At 38.7% G+C, this 18978-nt stretch overlaps 1 protein-coding gene across 10 annotated transcripts in view; it reads left to right on the top strand.

The window, feature by feature from the left end:
- KDM6A (lysine demethylase 6A) overlaps window positions 1-18978 on the top strand; it is a 153391-nt gene that overhangs the window by 75375 nt on the left and 59038 nt on the right. For all 10 annotated transcript variants that reach the window (XM_071430276.1, XM_071430271.1, XM_071430272.1 and 7 more), the window contains exons 6-7: window positions 6659-6779; window positions 18339-18393. In XM_071430276.1, coding sequence (XP_071286377.1) covers window positions 6659-6779; window positions 18339-18393 — 176 coding nt within the window. The remainder of the gene's footprint in view (window positions 1-6658; window positions 6780-18338; window positions 18394-18978) is intronic.

Below are 18978 nucleotides of genomic sequence, written 5' to 3'. Positions count from 1 at the left end.
TTGCCATCAGCGGATCATGCTATTTAGTATTCATAAATTAGAGCTTTGAATTAATTTAGATTTCTCTTCACTTGTTGACAGCATGAGTGTAAGTTGATGTCCTAACTTAAAGAACTGCACGTAGCTCTCATATTAAGGTTGAGTAGAGTAACTGTATTTTCCATTCTATTCGTACAACAAAGTTATGTATAGTGTGGTGCTAAGGACATAATGTATCATGGAAGTACTAGGTAGAATTTTTTAAAGAAGAAAATCCAATATAGGTAAAATCTTGCACTTTTGTATGCAGTTCTGATTTTTAATCCCTTTCTTTCCCTTCTCTGTGATTTTTTGGGGCCAAGAGCAGAGGGATATGGGGTTGTTGGTGTTCAGGTGTGACAAAATCACAAAAGACTTGGAGGTGATAGCAGGTCATTTACAATAGGTGTTCTTCTTTGAAGACTTAATCCTCCACAGAACTCTCACAGATTGCCAGGAGAGTCCTGTTCCACAGTGAAATGCTAATCTGTCTTCCTGCTGCATTTATTCCATCTGCTTATGCTCATAGAGGACATGGATCTCGATATTTCTAGCAGGCAGAGGAAGACTGTTCAAGTATTCAAGACTGTTTAAGGTGGTTTATTTATTCTGATTCATCCATGAACTGGTTTTTTTTAACACCACTGCTTCATATATTCAGAGACTTTAACAAGAGGGAAGTACATAGTCCTCCTAAAAGGAAGGGGTGAGAAATACTTGAGGTTTTTTCATGTCTCATATAAACAGGGATAATAAAAAAAAGCAAGTGGGAATAAGATCAGCTTTAGAATTATTGTTCATATATTTTATATTATTTTTAAAGTTTTCCAGCTTTCATAAAAGGATGTGTTGGATTGGTTCCAAGACTCTTAATGCAGTTCACTGTAATTCAATATTGGACATATTTTTATCTACTAGAGCAGCATTGCAGCATTATCTTAAGTACAAATCTTAGCTGTTACATCATTTTATGTTGTTGATTTAGTTTAACTGTTCATGTAAGAATTAAAAGTCCTCAACATATATATGAACACTGCAATAGTGTGATCAGACCAAACCTATTTCACACAATTATTATAGTAAGATGTGCCATAAGGTGTTATCTCCATAAATTGAATCAACTACAGTAAAACAGGTCTGAAGGATGTGAAATTTTGATACTCCCTTCTTTTACACCATTTATCATCAAGCAGTAAGTGGTTGGTTCATTTTTACTGTTGTTTCCCTGTTTCTCAGTTAGAGTAGAAAACCAGTAGAATGAGATATTCACATAACTTGAACCATTTCATAAATTCATTCCATAGTTGTCTTATAGATTGAACACTAGTAAAGAATTTCAACAGTTAGTTCAAGGCTGTCCTTCATTTCTGTGAAATACCTGCACCCAGGTATTTCAACCAGGTATCCAAGCCACCCAAAGTCGCTTGGATACCAAATTTTTTCTCCACTTCAGCGAAAATTTTGAGCCTGCCTGGTTTATCATCTGCTGATTCCACTGACTTCCATCAAGATGAAAAGATGGAGCCCAGGCTCTGACGTTGTGTCCTGAAATTGAATGTCACACGCTGTGGATCCCAGTGTACTAACTGGGGTGCTCCAAGGGCAGCCTGCAGTGTTTTCAGTGGCCTGGCAAATTGCTGGACAACTGAGAAAGGCTCCAGATTGCTCAGAAACACCTGAGAGGAGACTGAGATCAGTCACCCTGATTGCCCCATTTGGGATCTTTGCCCTGAGGCTCCTCAGTTCAGGGATTCTTTACCAGCTGTAGGAGCTGAGTGTTATAGAAAACTCAATCCTTCAGCACTGACCCTGAAAAAAACCAAAGACCCGCAAGAGATGATCCAGACCCTTTTCCTCACCTCCATCATGACTAAAGACTGCTGTGGAAAACCAGTCATTCCTGAGTGGAGCTTCCTGACCCCTCTGCTGCCTGATCCTTCCCAAAGCAGAAGCACTGTCATCATCTGTGCAATATCTAGATACAAAGATACCTAAAACCAACATCTCTGCTTCTAACTGGGTTCCTCCACACAGAAAGTTGAATATATAATGGGATGTGTAGGAATGCACTTTGCCAAGTGGAGACCTCTAAGAATTTAAACACAGTCTGTGGATACTGCTTTGTTAAGTATTTCTCAGGTTTCATGTGGCTGGATCTAATATATTTTTTTTTTTCAGGCATATAAAATGGGAATGTACATGTAGAGTACACATGCATGTAGCAATTAACCAGTAACAAAGTGGGCAGTTAACTTCCTTTTTATTATCTTATCTTGCTGTGATTTCATAGCAAACTACTCTTGGATTGCTGAAAACTCTGCTAATGCTATGGAAAAAAACCACTCCCAGCTGCTGTTCTAGAGAAATGTTTAAAGACCTCACTGCTCAAAATGTTTTGCCATTCCGCTGTTGCAGTCCTCTGGAGAGAAGAGTTGTAGCTAAAGACTGTAAAAGTGTTTCATAAACACTTTGTTTATGTTCAAACTGTGATTATGAGTTTCAAAAAGAAATTTGTCCAGATAGCCTCACATCACTTTCATTAGTAAGGCTGTGAAATGATGTGAGGCTTAAAATAGGTGGTCAGAAAATTGAAAGAGGGTAAGAACACAAAAAAGAAAGTTTCACTCCAACTGCATCAAGTGACATTAGAATAATGTTAGGTTCTTTTATTTTGTACGTTCACTCTGATTTTCATGGGTTTTGTTTGAAATGTACAGAAGTGATAACTTCTGAATAGTTAAATTCATGTTCTTTAATTATTATATTCTTTTGCCTAGTACAAAGCTGATTTTATTCACAGTCTATTCAAGAAAACCATCCAGTAGAAGTCTTAAGAGAGTTCACTAAATGTTTAATCATCTATTTATTATTCACCTGGTTTCTGCACTTTCATAATGAAGGGCATTGTCGTATAGATTAGTGGGTGGGACAATAGCTGCAGTATTGATTCTGGCAGTCTTGATTTGGAGATGTCATTTTTATTTTTCCTGAATTGCTGTAGCAGTGCTGTGTAAAATGAAAGTCCAAAGGTGCTTTTCATTCTTCGTAGTGTCTGTTTTCCAGTCCTGCTTTCCCATTTTGTTAAGTGTTAGAATAGCCTTTCCTGCCTGTTGAGAGAAATGTCCTCATCCTTGGAGAAAATCCTTACTTAATTTCAATAAATTCTAGTAGACTTAAGCAGCACGGTGTCTCACCACGCAGGTGTCAGTATCATCAGAGAACAAAAGGAAAGTCCTCTCTTGCTGAATTCACATGGCTGTAGGTTATTTCTGCAGTTTCAGAGCTCCTGGCCTTTCATTTGATAATTTTTCCTTTGGATCGATGTATGTTTAGTCTGCTGAAGGGGTGAGATGAGAAGTTCTGTCTGTGCATGAAGGGCACTGAATTAAGGAGGAGACCCCAGACTGACTTGGGAGGGCTCTGTGCCATCAGCCCTGCAGGAAGCTCTGGGACTCATCCAGCTGTGGGGTCATATCTGCACTTCTGGTTTTGGTCAAGCCATACAAGAGCTTTGAGGGAAAACATCTGGATAACTTGGATGCCTTGGATCCTCCAGCCCCACAAATTTCTGGGTGTGGGCTTGGACAGAGAACAGAAATGGGATTAGAGATGTTTGAGAGTAAACAAAGATCTGTACAAGAATGAAGTGACTCCTGCTGTGTCTGGAAGGCCCAGCTGTGGAATGGTGTCAGTGCTGCTGCAGATGTTTTGCTGTTTGACAGTAAGGGAATGACTCTGGAGCTCTGGGCATGGCAGTGGAAAACAGGCAGAGGTTTTTGCTGTGGTCCATGTTCTTGGATGTGTCCTGTAATTGGGAGCATGTTGCTATTTTGTTTAAATGTTTCTTGCAGGCAAAATTACATCAATATTAATTCAGCTGTGATGTAAAATTGCTTGTCTGTCTGTAAGAGTTAATAAGTAAATGCCTTTTCAGAGCTTGACTATTTTATTCTATAAAAATTCTACTGAGTATTTAAATGAGGTTGTAGTTATTGAATTAGACATGAGTACCTGCCACTGGTAAAAAATGTTGAAAATGCTCTTTCATTGCATCAGTCCTCATCACTTCATTGAGGAAATTTTGATGATGCCCCTTTCCATATTGGTGGAAGTAGTTTCTATTTTTTATTATTCATGCATGTCATCCTGGAAAAAACTACAAATTGTGAAACCAATATGGAATTAACACTAGATTTAAGTAAAAGGTAAAATTTGATTTTTAGTTAGTTTAGTGTGTGCAGAGATAAACCTTACTCAAAGCATGGTCTCTGTGACCAGCAGTTTCTGACTAAATGTGACACAGCGTTCCCTGTTGTCTACTGATGATAATTTACAGGTATTGAAGTGCTGTGCTCCTCTGAAAGACTGGGGTAGGCAACATTCTTGGTTTTTTTGAATGAAGGACAGTATACATTCAAACTAAATTTGAAAACTGTCCTGGAAAATTTTTAATTATACTTTTCACTTTGTTTTACTCCATTGCTCAACAGTGTCAATGATTAACATTTCCTGTTCAGTAAGCAAGAGACTACAGAAATATTTTTGTTACACTCAGATTCTTTTAAACTTTTTTAGAAATCCTCTCTTTGATGATCTTTTCAGTGGGGACATGACTGAGTGGGGAAATATGGAAATACTATTTTCTGATCAAGCAATGATGGCTGAATGAGGAATATGAAGTTTCCAGGATGTTACTGTGGTCACACTGTGTGATGTGCTGTAGAACTGCTGTGTCTTCATTCCCACTTTTTGTCTTCTCTTTGATTGGAATCATAGACAGTGGTTTTCTTCCTTTTTGGGACTTAGGATATTATCTTTGAACAAGATACAGGTAATGGATTTTAAATTCCAGTGGATAACATCCCTAATGCCCATATCAGAGTTGAGACAATAAAATCAAAAACACAATAATATCTTCTGGCATAGCAAAAGCCTAGCTTAAAATATGTGCTGATACTTATTGATCAGCCCAGTCTTTGGCATTTCAGTTTGATCTCTGTTTTTGTAGGTGATGAAGATGAGCATGGTATTATGAGACAAGGATCTTGGTTATGAATTCAGTGTAGATATGAGCTTTGTGATTCACCACCACCATAGGATTTCAGGGAAATTTAGATGAAATGTGAGAGAGCTTAGCTCTGGTACAGGTTTGTCCCTTCAGCACTTCACTTGCTCATTTTCCATATGCTGGTAAAAAAGTAGGGTACTGGGTAAGGAGAGCCTTCCTGAAGGATTGTGATAGAGGAAGCTTCAGTTCCACAATAAAAATTTAATACTTCTTTTAAGCCTATCTACTCTTAAGTTCTATTTAAAGAAGTCAGATAATGCTTCAGGTACATACAGTTGCATTGTCTAGAGGAAGTTTGTGCCTTTGGTTTGCTTTGCCATCAATGAGAAAAAAGCCTGTAAGAATTTTAGAGCAGAAGTGTTTTTTTCTGAAGGATTCAGAAATGATAATTTATGTGTGTTGTGAGTAAAAAAGTCTGTGAAAAATATTTGTTGAATTTTGCATTGCATCTGCTAACCAACCTTTTTTCCTTATAAATAATACTGTACTTGGAGAGTGGGAATTTAATCAATGTGCCTTAAGGGAGTTGATTTTAAGCACTGGGGTTAATCCCTGTCCCATGTCACAGTGGGTCCAGTTGACTGCCCTGTCACCTCCCCCTTGGCACCACCTGTGGGGTTCCAGGGGCAGCAGATGGGATTGGGGTTGTGTTCTCTGGGGCTCAAATCTACCCTGAGTGAGGCTGCTTCTGATTTCTCTTCTTGTGGGACCACTGGTGTACAGGAAGGGATTTTGTTTCAACCTGTCCTCTGATTTCAGGCAACAATGAGACTTAGCTTCTTTCTTAATTCCTTTGTGACTTCAATTCTATTATCTTTTAGTTGCATTTCAGCTGTCCTAGTTTTATGCAGTGGCCTGAGAGGCAAAACAGTCCTGTTTAGTCTTGTTTCTGCTCCAAGATGGAGCTGTTAGATGGCATTTCTGTTTTATCTTGTATGGTGCCATCATGAACAGGGACAAGTGAGAGAGGATTTGAAGGTAAGGAAGTAGAATCAGAGCCATCTTCACCTATCATGGGAATATGAAAGAAAGTTACTGTGTGAGGAGCTGGCAGGCTTTTATGTCTGCATTTGCAAATAATGGAGCAATTGGTATTATTTGAGTTCTTGCATGGTGCTAGGGAAGGGAGGAGAAAGTGGAAAAAGGAGCAGGCAGGTGCAGTGGGAGGAGATGTGTGTGATCTCTCCTCTGCTGCTGCTTGGGGGTCTGCGCTGCTGGAATCAAAAGCAACCTGGCTGCTATAAGTGAACTTGCACTAATTTTGTAACTAATTTGTGAGTCATCTTCTCTGAATTATCAGATATGTTAGTGTATTTCATGCAGCAAATTAGTTTCTCTAAATTAATAGAGAAGATTAGACTTTCAAATACATGAGGATATCTGGAGTTCAAAATTACCCAATCCTTGAAGAATCAAAAGCCATGCACCAAAAACGTTACATGTAAACCATTATTTTGTTATTTTCTTCTGTAACAATACTTGCTGATCCACTTTGTTAGCCATATAAAAAACATTGATTATAGAGTAATACTTCAGTAAAACATCATTTTTTAATCTATGTTTTTCTTTCAGGGCAATTAAAGCATTTCAGGAGGCGCTTTATGTTGATCCCAGCTTTTGTCGAGCCAAGGAAATTCATTTGCGACTTGGGCTTATGTTCAAAGTGAACACAGACTATGAGTCTAGTTTAAAGGTAGGTTTAAGTCCTTTCAAATTGCATTTAACATTTCTTACAAGTTGTGTGTTGCATCTTAAAACTGCAAGGAATGCATAAGCATGGAGCAGTCATAGACCATCTGCTATAGAAACTGGAGTGTTTTAATGTGAAGTGTCTTAGTCCTAACAGAAGAAGGATGGGTTTGAGGTGTGTGAGGTGCTACACTCTAGATGAAAAATTTGGTGCAGGGCTCTTGTTAAAATAGTGAATCTCGGAGGAGACTGAGGTTGTACTGAATGCTAAGGGAAAAAAAAAATAGCAGCTTGGATTATTTGATTTTTTTATTTTTATATTCCTTTTTTTTTCCCTAGCTTCCCTGTTGTAAATTGGAAGTCTTTGGAATTAAAGACATTTCTTTCTAGTAAACTAGAAAGTTTTTATTCAGAATGATGTCTTTTTTATATAATTGTTGCTTTTCTAGCAGTTAATTATTCTTTTATTTCCTGGCTTGAGAGTCAGCTTCTAAGGCAGCAGTTTCTGGCTAATCAGTTGGAAATGGTTTATGGTAGCACAGTGCTTTGTTTCTTCTGTACTTCTTCAAATTCCTTACTATTTACATTCTTTTCTGGTCTCTGATTGTAATCTGGCATTTTGTCTCCCTCCATTCAGCACATTTGCCCATTTTTTTCCTCTTTCCATTTTCTACTCTACCCACATGTCCTTTCCTTCCTGGCCTCTAAATTTAGCTGTTCTGTGTCTTGGAAAAAGGAAGAGTTCTTTTAATGGACTTGCGTGTGGTGGGAAATCCACCTGCAGGGCTGGGAATTTTGTAATTAACTGTAAATTTGTAAACACATTTCTGCATATTAATCTTCCCTCAAAATTATTGAAAACAATAAGTGTTTTGTTTTCAAGATTCTTACAGCTTTCTTTTCTTGCCAGATTGTTTTCTTGGGTTGTCAGAATCACATTGTCCAAGATTTGTAAGAGTAGGGTATTGCTCTCAATTTTTCCTTTCAGTTTTTGTGATGGAGGGAAGCAATTCCCTCCCCAGGCTTCCCTTTTCATCCAGAGCCCAAGGTTTCACCTACAGAGATTGGTGGAGCTGGAAATTGTGCAGAGGAGTAGAAAAGATTCCATGCAATGAATGGTGAAAGAGAGCAAGGAGAGGTAGATCCCTATTGAGAAAGGGATTATGTGTGAGCTTGAGTGATCCTATTTACTTATACTTTGGCACAGATTTGGTATGTCATGATATATATGGAATAAAAGAAATGCTGAAGTACATTTTGGTTTTATTTTTGAAGAAGCTGGGAGAAAACAAGATTAAATTTGCAAGGATGTGGTTGTCTTCTAATCAAGTAGTAGAATAAACTCAGTGATCTCAAAAGGTCTTTTCCAACTGTTGTTGATGGTAGTTGATGATATGATTTTACTTTTTGATATAAATTGATCAAGAAATAGATAACCTTTTTCTGCTGTGCCATAAAATTTGCAATTCTGTCAGTGAATCAGGTATTTAAATAAATATTATGATAACTCAGTTTAAATCATTTCTTGTGTTTGATGTTCACAACTTTGCAAAACAAATCAGTCACTTACCATGAGGATTTTGAGTATACCAAATTTCAAGTTTTCAAAACACCAGCTACAAATGGGAAAAACACCAAAGTAATATTTTGAAAACAGAAAGAAATTAATCTTTTTATTTCAAAACTAGCATGATTCCATTGCTTTTATGTGGCATATGGTTAAGTCACTTAAAAAAACAGATGGTCACAACAAAAGCAGGTTACCCTGGGGCAAAGGGATGGTCTTCAAAGGATGCTGAAATGAACAGGGGTGTTTGCATTGAAGGTGGTTTCATGTTTTTCTTAAAGCAATATAACTACAGATTGTTCCTAAAAGTTTGCCTCATTTTTTACCATGCAATCCTGATTGCCTCATTCAGCACTCTCAGCCACATTGAATTGAGTGATTTTTCATTTTTTTGCTTTTCCCCATTTGCAGACTGAGGTGGATCAGAAGTCTGAGCCAGCTCAGCTTGAGATGGCCTGGTTGGTACATCCAGTGCAAGGTTGATGGAATGGGAAGGAGGGCACAGAGCTGTCTTATCCCCTTCTGGTTCAAAATGTAATGAGAAACTGCTCTGGAGTTACCAACTGAGACACCTGAAGCAGAGTTTCTGGTTTTTTTCTTTGCTCTGGAGGTTGCAATCCTTAGTAAAGAATAACAGTGAGGAGCAAGAGACCCAGTGGAACTCAGTCTCAAACACTTTGAGCTGTTTCCAGTTCAGCTCAGCTGTGGATTTAAGGTACAGTCCAAGGACTTACCTGCTTTGTTTGAAAACAAAGTGTTACTGATTGAAACTTAACAGTTCAACATCACAAGATGTCAGTTGAGGAGAAAACTTAAGTAGAACAGGGCTGTAGCTTCTTAAAAAGCCAATCTGACTGTGATTTTTGAAAAACATTCTTAAACCAGAACTCTGAGTGATGAGAATATGAGAGGCAAGACAGAAAATGCTTCCTTAGTGAGGAGAATGAAGTGCTGGTGCACAGGTTTTGCTCAAGCATGGGGAGAGTAAAATGGGGAAGGGATGTGAGGAAAGTGTGAAGGGATGTTTTCACACAATGTCTGTCTCATTCTCTGAGACACAGAATATCTCATCTTTGAGCAAAAGAAATACAAGAAACCCAAAGCAGTGAAAAGACAGAGTTGTCTTGTTGTGCTGTTTTTAGTTTTGTGGACTTTTTAAAAAGGATCCAGGATTTTAGAGAGTAATTAAGGGGGTTGGGGTGCAGCCTGCCTGTGACTGGCCTTGAGCACAGACCTTTTTCCTGGGGCTCTTTGCCCATTTTGAGCTCCCCATTCACACGGAGGCAGAAAGTGGAAGTTGCTTTTTCATCTGCTATTCGCTTGTGGCTGCTCTGGATTTCACAGATTGTACCAACGTCGCATTAAAGTACTTGGAAATATCATAATGTTTTTGATGGTATTTAAACATTCATGTTAAGTCTGTAATTGCTAAGAATAAACCATTGCCAACAGATGAGTCATTGTCAGTGAGAGGCATTGTCAGTAAGAGACTTCAGGCAAAGGGGGAAGATGGAAGTCTGAAGGTCATATATATTCCATGTTTTTCACAATTTTAGAGCATTAACATAAATCATCTGTATTTTATGTAAGCAATTTAAGCACAAAATTAATTTTTACTATTTTAAGATGTTGATGATCAAGATAATTGCTAGAGTGCTGTTTAACAAGCATAAAATCAACTCCCAGTGTTTTTTCAAAATCAATTACTGGTTTTGCCTGTTCTACAGTTAAGATTTGCAAATTACTGTGAGAATCCTTGACTTTCTCTGTTATCCCATTGCCATAAACTCTTGCAACACCAATGCTGGTGAAAATTACTTGGCCTTCAGGCTTACATTAAGGGGACAAAAAGTGACCCTTCTGGTTGAAAAAAAACCAGTCCTTGTCTAATCTGGCAGATTGGGCAGTGTTGCCTTCAGAGGTGAGACATGAAAGCTGAGTTTGCCCCTTTCATCAGAAAAGTACAATTAATTCCAAAATTAACTGGCAGTGACTTTGGGGATAGATTTCTTTTTTATAGATTGATGACTGTAGCAACACCATGCTACTGAGGTTCACCTCACAGTCCAGGTTTTTAGTTTACCATGTCCTGCTGCCCCTTTCCTGTTCACTGTTTTTTACAAAAGACACAAGGAGTACTGTGTTTCATGGAAGTAGCTGTAGTGGCACTGTGATAATCTGGAAGGAGAATAAAGCAAGATCTCTAAGAATGTAATGTGTATTTTTATTCACTGGGCAAATGTAGCTGGAAAAAAAATTCATCCTTCTGAGTCCCTGCCACATTATTTCTGACATGCCACTCATTGTCATGGTCATTTTCCTATTTATTGAATATATTTTTTTTTAATTTGGCCTCCTTTTTTATAGGTGCATGTAATCATCTTGTCTATCATGTGTGTCTCAGTTCTTCTCTGAAGTACTGTTGAATCTTAAACAAATTTTAGAAAATCTGTGGGAGTGAAAGATTTCCAGGAGAATTTTGGAGGACATTCCTGTGCAACATACACTGCTCCAGAGCCCTCTGAGCTCTGGGAGCTGAGCACCAGGTGCCAGCTGTGGGAAACCTTCTGGTGCTCATCCTGCTTGGTGCTGTTCAAGTCTTGTGTTTTTATTGGGGATTTAGAGCTGTGATCCTGAAAGCCCTTTGAATGCAGAATTCATACTTAAGGGAGAAAAGAAATCTTTGGGTTTTTATATTTATTAGATTGATAATATTGAGGGAACAGAGGGGGTGAGATTTTCTGAGGGTTTGGTTTTATTGAGGGGAAGCTTTGTTTGCTTTTGTTTGGAGATTTGTGGTAGGGAAATGTTGGGCTTTGTTGGATTTTGTTTGCTTTGTGGGGTGTTTTTCAATGGGTGGGCAGTAGTAATGCTGGACACGAGCAGATTGGTTATAACAAACAAAGCAATGTTTTGCTTTGGGAATTTTACTTGATTTTATTACAGGTACACCAGTAACAAAACCTTTAGAAGAATGAAAACTCAATTTCTCGTGTTTTCAATTATCTGCCTTTTAGTAGAAATACTGATTCTGTCTTTCACTTACAGAAATTTTTCCTCCTTCTTTATACACAAAACAGTTATTTCAGTAGTTTGCTTCAGGCTTATGCTTTCATCTTGCCCGTAAAACATCAATTTAAATATAATTTTAATTTTTTAATTATTCTTCTAAAGATTCTCATTTGTTAGTAATGTTAAGACATGCTGCTTATATTAGGATAAGAAAAAGTCTGCAAAAGAATTAAAATGTGTATGAATAGTATGAATATGCATGAAATATAAAGAAATTAAATGCTGATGTACCGATGAACAGCTTGAAGTATTTATTTATAGTCAGTCAGACACTTTTCTAGCACTTATTCAAATATTTCTCCTGTATATATATATATATACTTATGAAAGATATTTTTAGCCAGTGCAGCTATTATATGCTAGCACAAAACTCTTAAAGACGTATCATTCATGTTTTATATTCTTTCTCTGAGTAATAAGTAAACAAGTATGTAGGAAAATTTTTATTTTCTATTCCTAAAAAGAAATTTTAGGAAAATTTCTGATTTTGAGCCTTCATGTGTTGTTTAACCACCCGGTTATCTTTCTTGAATGGGCTTAAATTAGTAATTTTTAAGTTTCAACATTGTACATTGAAACCTTATGTATTTTAATTATTAAAAATAACTAGTCAAAATACATGCAGTTATGAGACATTTTAGTTTCTCATGTCTATTTTTATGTCTTGAATTCTGCGAGGAACAGCTGCTTTTTATGTAAAAAACAAGGTGAAGGGCTTTGGCTCTCACAAGTTGGATATCCAAGATTTCAAGTGCTTCACACAAAAAAGTATTTTGTGGAAAGCAAAATGAAATTAATCAAAAGATAATTCAAAAAAATATAAGTGGTTGGAAAGCAACATTTGGGACTGAAATTTCTCTCTTAGTCTTGGTAGTTTGCATATGTCAGTGGTGGAAAGACACATAGAAGAAGTAAATCCATGGAAGATTTTTAATGCAGCATGGCACTGTAATGAAACTGCAGGAGAGTTATTAGTGTGACTGGTTTTGACAGTGGATAATGATACCCCAATGTCTCCCCTACAGAGTATTCTCTTTTATTAAACTTACCTAGTTTCATTTGGGTTTTTGACTAATTCCTATAAAACAGAATTACAGGTGTATGTTAGAAATGCCATGATTGCAAAGAGGAGTAAGTGCTAAAACTGAATTACTCTGCTAATATGTGGCATCTTTGGTCATTTGGGAGATGGGGAAGAACACACCATGGGAAGAGGAATAAGTGGTTCAGAAGTTGAGCATTCAATCTAAGGGTATTGGTGGGACAACCAATATCTTTAGATATCCTTATTGGCTGGATGGAGCAACCCTGGGTGTATGGACAGCCTGGGGAATGATATGGTGGAGTGCTGTAGAAAAGGGCCTGGGTGTCCCAGTCAGTCGATGGCCAGTTGAACATGAGCCAGCAGAGCCCTGGCAGCCAGCAGGGACATCCCTGTCCTGAGGGACATCAGGGACAGCATCAGCAGCTGGGCAAGGGAGGGCATTGTCCTGCTCTGCTCTGCACTGGGGCAGCCTCACCTCGAGCACTGGGGACAGTTTTGGGCACCGCAGTGGAAGCTGTGAAGAGTGTCCATAGGCAATAAAGATGGGGAAGGAGCTTGAAGAGAAGCCATATGAAGCTGAGGGCACCTGGTCTGTTCAGCCTGGAGGAGACTGAGGGGAGACCTCACTGCAGTTACAGCTTCCTCATGAGGGGCAGGCACTGGTCTCTGCTCTGTGCTGCCAGGACCTGAGGGAATGGCCTGAAGTTCTGTCAGGGCAGGTTTAGGTGAATATTAGAAAAAGGTTCTTTCCCCAGAGGGTGGCTGGGCACTGGAACAGGCTCCCCAGGGCAGTGGTCACAGCACCAGCCTGGCAGAGCTCAAGTATTTGATCAGTGCTCTTAGGTACATGGTGTGACATTTGTGGATGTTCTGTGCAGGGCCAGGAGTTGGATTCAGAGATCCCTCTGGGTCCTTTCCAGCTCAGGATATTCATTGATTCTGGTGAGCTTCATTCGTGGACCTGCTCCTGAAGAGACACCTCCATCCAGACAGATCAGAGCCACTTTCATCAGATGTAGCTCTGACTGCAGGATTGGCATTCAGGGCATGCAGAAATCACAGAATCCCAGAATAGTGAGGTTGGAAGAGGCCTCTAAGATCATTGAGTCCAACCCATGCCCTAACACCTCAACCAGACTATAGCACCCAGTGCCATGTCCAGGCTTTTTTTAAACACATTCAGAGATGGTGATTCTACCACCTTCCTGGGACCAACATCCCAGTACTTTATTATTCTTTCGGTGAAAATTTTTTCCTAATATCCAACCTTACCATCCCTGATGTAGCTGGAGACTGAGTCCTCTGGTTCTGTCAGTGCTGCCTGGTGGGAGAGACCAACCCCACCTGTCTGCAGCCTCCCTTCAGGAAGGTGTAGAGAGCAGTAAGGTCACCTCTAAGCCTCCTCTTCTCCAGGCTGAACAACCCCAGCTCCTTCAAATGTTCCTCACAAGGCTTCTGTTCCAAGCCCCTCACCAGCCTCGTTGCACCACCTCTGGACATGCTCAAGCATCTCCACATCCTTCCCAAAGTGAGGGACCAGAACTGGGCACAGCACTCAAGGTGTGGCCTCACCAGTGCCAGGTACAGGGGAAGAATGATCTCCCTGCTCCTGCTGGCCACACAATACTCAGAAAATACTCGGAGTGTAGCCACAGGTCGCCAGCAAGGACTGAGCTGAGCTTTCAGTGCAGCTGTGGGGGCTGGAGGCTGAGTCCTGGCACGACCCCGGCTGGGGCGCTCAGCGCTGGTGCTGCAGCAGTGGCAGCAGCTCCCAATCACCCCCGTCCCTGTGACATTCCCCTGCTGCTGGCAATCTGTCAGGCTGTTAGCACAGGAATAGCTGAATTCTGATGTTGCAGAAATAATGCATAAAAGGTGGAGGCAAGTGGGAGTGTTGAGATATGTGAAAATCACTGTATAAGATATTGGTCAGTAAATTCAGAGGCAGCCTTTTTATGGCTTGCAAAAATACAGCTTGTGTGATCTTTCTGTTTGAAAATCATTTTTCTCTTAGAGCTTGTCAGGACGAGATTTTTCAGAATGCACCGCTGCTATTCAGTATTTGTATATGTGGCTTTTGTTCCTTCTGTCCTCCAGCAGAGTTTTTTTTCTCCTATCTATAAGTTGGCTTTTTTTTGAATGTTGGACAAAAGTACCTGAGTGTTTACACTACACAAACCTTTCTGTTGTGAGCTGAATTTGTTCTGAGCTCAGAAAACAGTGGAGAGCAGCAGGATGAGCTGCTGTAGCCGCACACGGAGCGTGTCCTCTCCTGACCCTCTCCCCTGGTCCCAGAGATGCCTGGCAAATGGAGGCTTGGCACCCTGCCCCAGCTGGTTACACAAGGCTCTCCGTGTCCTACTTCTCTGAACAAAAGCTGCTCTGAGCAACACGGGCATCACACCTAGGTCACACAGGCAGAAAAAGCCATCTCCTGACAGAATTTTACTGAGTCATGATGGAGCTTTCCTTCATGGTAAGTCGGTGAGGATTGTCAGGTTTCAGAGGATGGCTTGCCTTGCTTGCTGAGTATGTGCAGAGCCGAGAACTATTAAACTTGCTGATGTCACCCTGGAGAGGAGGAGGGAGTAGAATCACTACAGAGGTCTCAGGTTTGCATGTGTAAACAGAGACAGTACTGAAAATCTTGCACTGAAAAGGGTTCGTTTTGCTTTTGTCATTTATTGATTAAAGAAACAACAAAACCTTTGGTACTTGCCTGTTACATTTGAAAGCATCGCTGTTAATTCTGTGAGAGACAGCATGTTAAGTTACCTAAATCAGCATCCGATTACTGTTACTTTACTACCAGACCTAGTGCTTTCATCAGTTCTCTCTATATGGAATCCACTGTACCTCTCCTCCTTGGAAAGGTTATCCTCGGAATTGTTTCCACAATCAGAGGCAAGTCAAGGACTCCAGAGGAGATGGAATGGGCTGCAGATAACTGTGCAATTACAGATGGCTACAAATCAAGGTGATTTAGGGCTTGGCTGATCTTAGAAGTCTTTTCTAACCTAAACGATTCTGTGATTGTGCCTTGAGCCGCAGCCCTTGAGAAGAGCCTGTTAGTTTTTAACATTCAGAACACTGCCTTCTAGGTAAATCCTCTTACTGGGGATTTGAATTTCTATAGACTGCTGTCTGCCTTGAGGTATTGTGTGTCGTCTCTGAGCTGCAGCGGCCTCTCCTGCATAACAACTATTCCACACAGCAGTAGCCAGCTCAGTGCTGCAATATTTGAGAGGGGTGCAGATGTTTGCCAGCCGCTGCTGTTGGTTGCAGAAATGGAAGTTGGAAATTATTATTATTTTTTAATTTTTTTGGTGCTGGTAATTGTGATTAGTGGATCTTCATTTGAGGTTGATGGGTTAGAATGTGTGCATGGGGGTTTTTTTTTGTTTGATTTTGGGTACTTAACGGGGAGCTGTGTATTATTTATCCGGCACGAGGTGTAGGTTTGCTCGTGTGTGTGCATTTCAGAGGTTCTTGGTTTGAAAGGTGCTGGGATTTCTGTGTATTGCTTTTAATTGTGATTACTGTCTGGTGCAAATGGTGTGTTTTTCTGTAGTCACTGGCTTTGGTTTATGAATTTCTTTACCGTTTGTAGATTAGTGAACAGTGCAAATAGAAATTTATCACACTAAGAAAATTTTCATGTTGTGGATTTTTGAATTACAAAAGTTGGCTACTGTAACAGTGAATATTTAATTTTTTAGGAGGCATTGTGGAGAATATTTCTGCTTTTTTTTTACTGTATAGCACTTGATACTGTTGGCATACTTGTATATTAAAATGGTTAGCTATTCTTGCATGGTTGCCTGCTTTCTCTCAGTGAGTCTCACTGCAGTAACCCTTCAGAAGAGCTGCTACAGAACAGTTGTCAATCTTTTTTCTTTAGATCTGCTTATTTTTTTTAATAGCATTGCTAGGTGAGAGCAAATCTGTTCCATTCTGCTTTATCTTTCCATAGTAATTGTAAGTGATGGTGCAAGATGACACATCTGTACAGGAGGGATTTTGTACCTTTTAGATCAGTAACACTCAGTTGTACAGGCCAGAGCCTTTTTTTTTTCTTTTGGCAGGCAAAATGCAATTTAAGATAGAGCATTTTATTTTTATTTAGGGTTTTTTTTTTAAAGTTGTCTGCTTAGTAGGATCACTATGGTAACAGACTAAAGGATGTCTCTGAGGCACTCAACCTGCATTGCAATGTAAGTGAGGGGAGACTGTAAGTTGTCTGCCTGCTGAGCAGTAGGGAAAGGAACAGACACAGCAGAGAAATAACCTAATATTTAATATTTGTAAGCTATTATTTGATGCTTGTGTTAAGGTTAAAAAGTTATTTTATGGTGTGAATCCGTTGGTTTTTGTGTTTTCTTCTGGGGGGATATTGCTAAAATGTTCTTTATAAATCATGAATTTGTGTTGTTATTTAACTTCAGTTTGGTTCATTTTTTAAATGCTGTTAAATGTTACAAATTATCTTGATGAAGGGAGTGAGGAGGAAGCTGCATCCGTGTATGTCAGAGCTTATGGAAATGTCAGCATTCTTCTTATGTCTTGCTATGGACAATATATTAATTTTTGAATTTTTTGTCCCTATTAAAATTAGGGTTTTTTTGGAAATGTGAAGGTCTGATAAAATCTTAGACATCTTAGAGATGTGTTTTGTATAGACATACTGTACTCAAGCAATTATTATCACCATGAGGAAAGCTAAGTAGCATCTAATGGCTGAGTACAATACTGAAAGTGTTGCACCTATCCATTGATACAGACCTTTTTTCTTCCCAGCTACTGCAGTAGGCTCCCAGTGCCACCTAGTTTGGCATGCTATAATATTTATAATATTATATAATGTATTAGTTTGATCCAAATTATCACTTTTATGCTAAGAAAAAATAAAGTGTACTAAAGTGTCAGTCATGTTTTGTGTATTAGAAATCACCTGACACTGTATTTTGTAAATAACTGTATTCATTAACAGTAGTATCTCATAGGGTAACTCTTAGGCTCCTGTGTTCCTAGGCCTTATTCTCTGTTGAGCTAATATGTCAGTTGAAATTTCACACCATGTGGGGATTTTATCAAAAGTTTATGGAAAAGCTCAGGCACTGGAGTTTCTGTGCCTGTTCCATTTATTTTTATACACTTGTGTCTCAAATTAAATAGTGATCAGTGAACTAACATGATGTTACAGACAGACTTCATTGCTCTGCTCTTGTGACCTTCTTTATAGATGAGTGAAAAACTTACCTCAGAACCTAGAATGTTTTAAAAGATATTTTTTGTATTCCTTAAAGTGATTAAAATTGTACAAACTTTAATGTTTAACTGAAGTTTTCTCAACATCTGGAGGAGAGGATGTGAGAACTTATGACCTCCTTATGAACTCATGTTCTAATGAAGAAGTATTCATATTAAATTCTTTTTGACAAGAGTTCAAATTTTTAAAAACTAAAAATCACTCAGTTTTTAGGGAGAGTGTTCTGTTTTTCTAGATGGATTGAGTGCTTGAGTATTTATCTCCATGAGGCTGTGAGCTGGTGTCTCTGCAGTCCCAGTTGTGTGTATAAAAACTTCATCTTCCAATTTTGACCATTCATTTGATGCCTTCATTGTTTCAGATGCAACCCCAGTTGTTTTATGAAGATCTGTTGCTATCTTACATTCCTAGAAGCATTGAAGTGTTTGCAATAAAAAAAATTTACTTTCCTCTAGTAAGCAGTTGAACAGAAATTGAAAACTGGTTTTTTTAAGACACATGGTAAAATGCAGTATTGATTTTCAAGTACAAAATTGATTTACTCTTAGTAGTTTGCCCAAGTGATAGTATTACTTTGTTTGAAAAGCAAATAATTCTTTTTTCTTTCCAGCATTTTCAGTTAGCTTTGATTGACTGCAATCCCTGCACTTTGTCTAACGCTGAAAGTAAGTAACCAATATGTATTTATTTTGTTGTGGATCTTTTTTTTAAGTCTTATGCTTGCAACTGTATGAATTTTTAATGAACCAGGTCTTCAAAATCAAAATATTTGGTACTGAGAGAGGGAGACTACAAAACCTGTCTCTCTCTCAGTGGAGACAGATGTTCTAGAGGAATTGTGGATTGTTTTATTAAATGGAATAAGTAAAAATTGAGACTTAGCTTATTCATTACTCTGAAGGCTTGAATTCTGGAGGAAACTTATTATTTGACTTGCTTTTTAGATATTTATAAACCTGGAGCTTGTGCCGTGGCACACATTTAATACCAATTATTTTAAAGTTTGCATGATCTTGATAATCTGTAACTTTTCAGTGATTACTTCCATGCCATTTAAATTTATAGATCCAAAATTCAGCATCAACCTTACTGTAGAAATAAGAAAAAAACCCTCCATATTTGATTTTTTGGTTTTTTTTAATGATATCAACTATATATTAGTCTGTATTTCAACATGTTAATCTTTAGTGCAGTGTGATCAGTCATAGGTAGAAGGTTCTGTAGGCTGTAACAGAGTGTCCTGCAGGTAT

The sequence above is a fragment of the Agelaius tricolor genome, unplaced genomic scaffold (assembly GCF_023055355.1).
Source record: "Agelaius tricolor isolate 1412-34295 unplaced genomic scaffold, bAgeTri1.0.p SCAF_7, whole genome shotgun sequence".
Lineage (NCBI taxonomy): Eukaryota > Metazoa > Chordata > Aves > Passeriformes > Icteridae > Agelaius > Agelaius tricolor.
The sequence above is the reverse complement of the archived record's forward strand: the minus strand, read 5'-3'. Positions and strand labels throughout refer to the sequence as shown.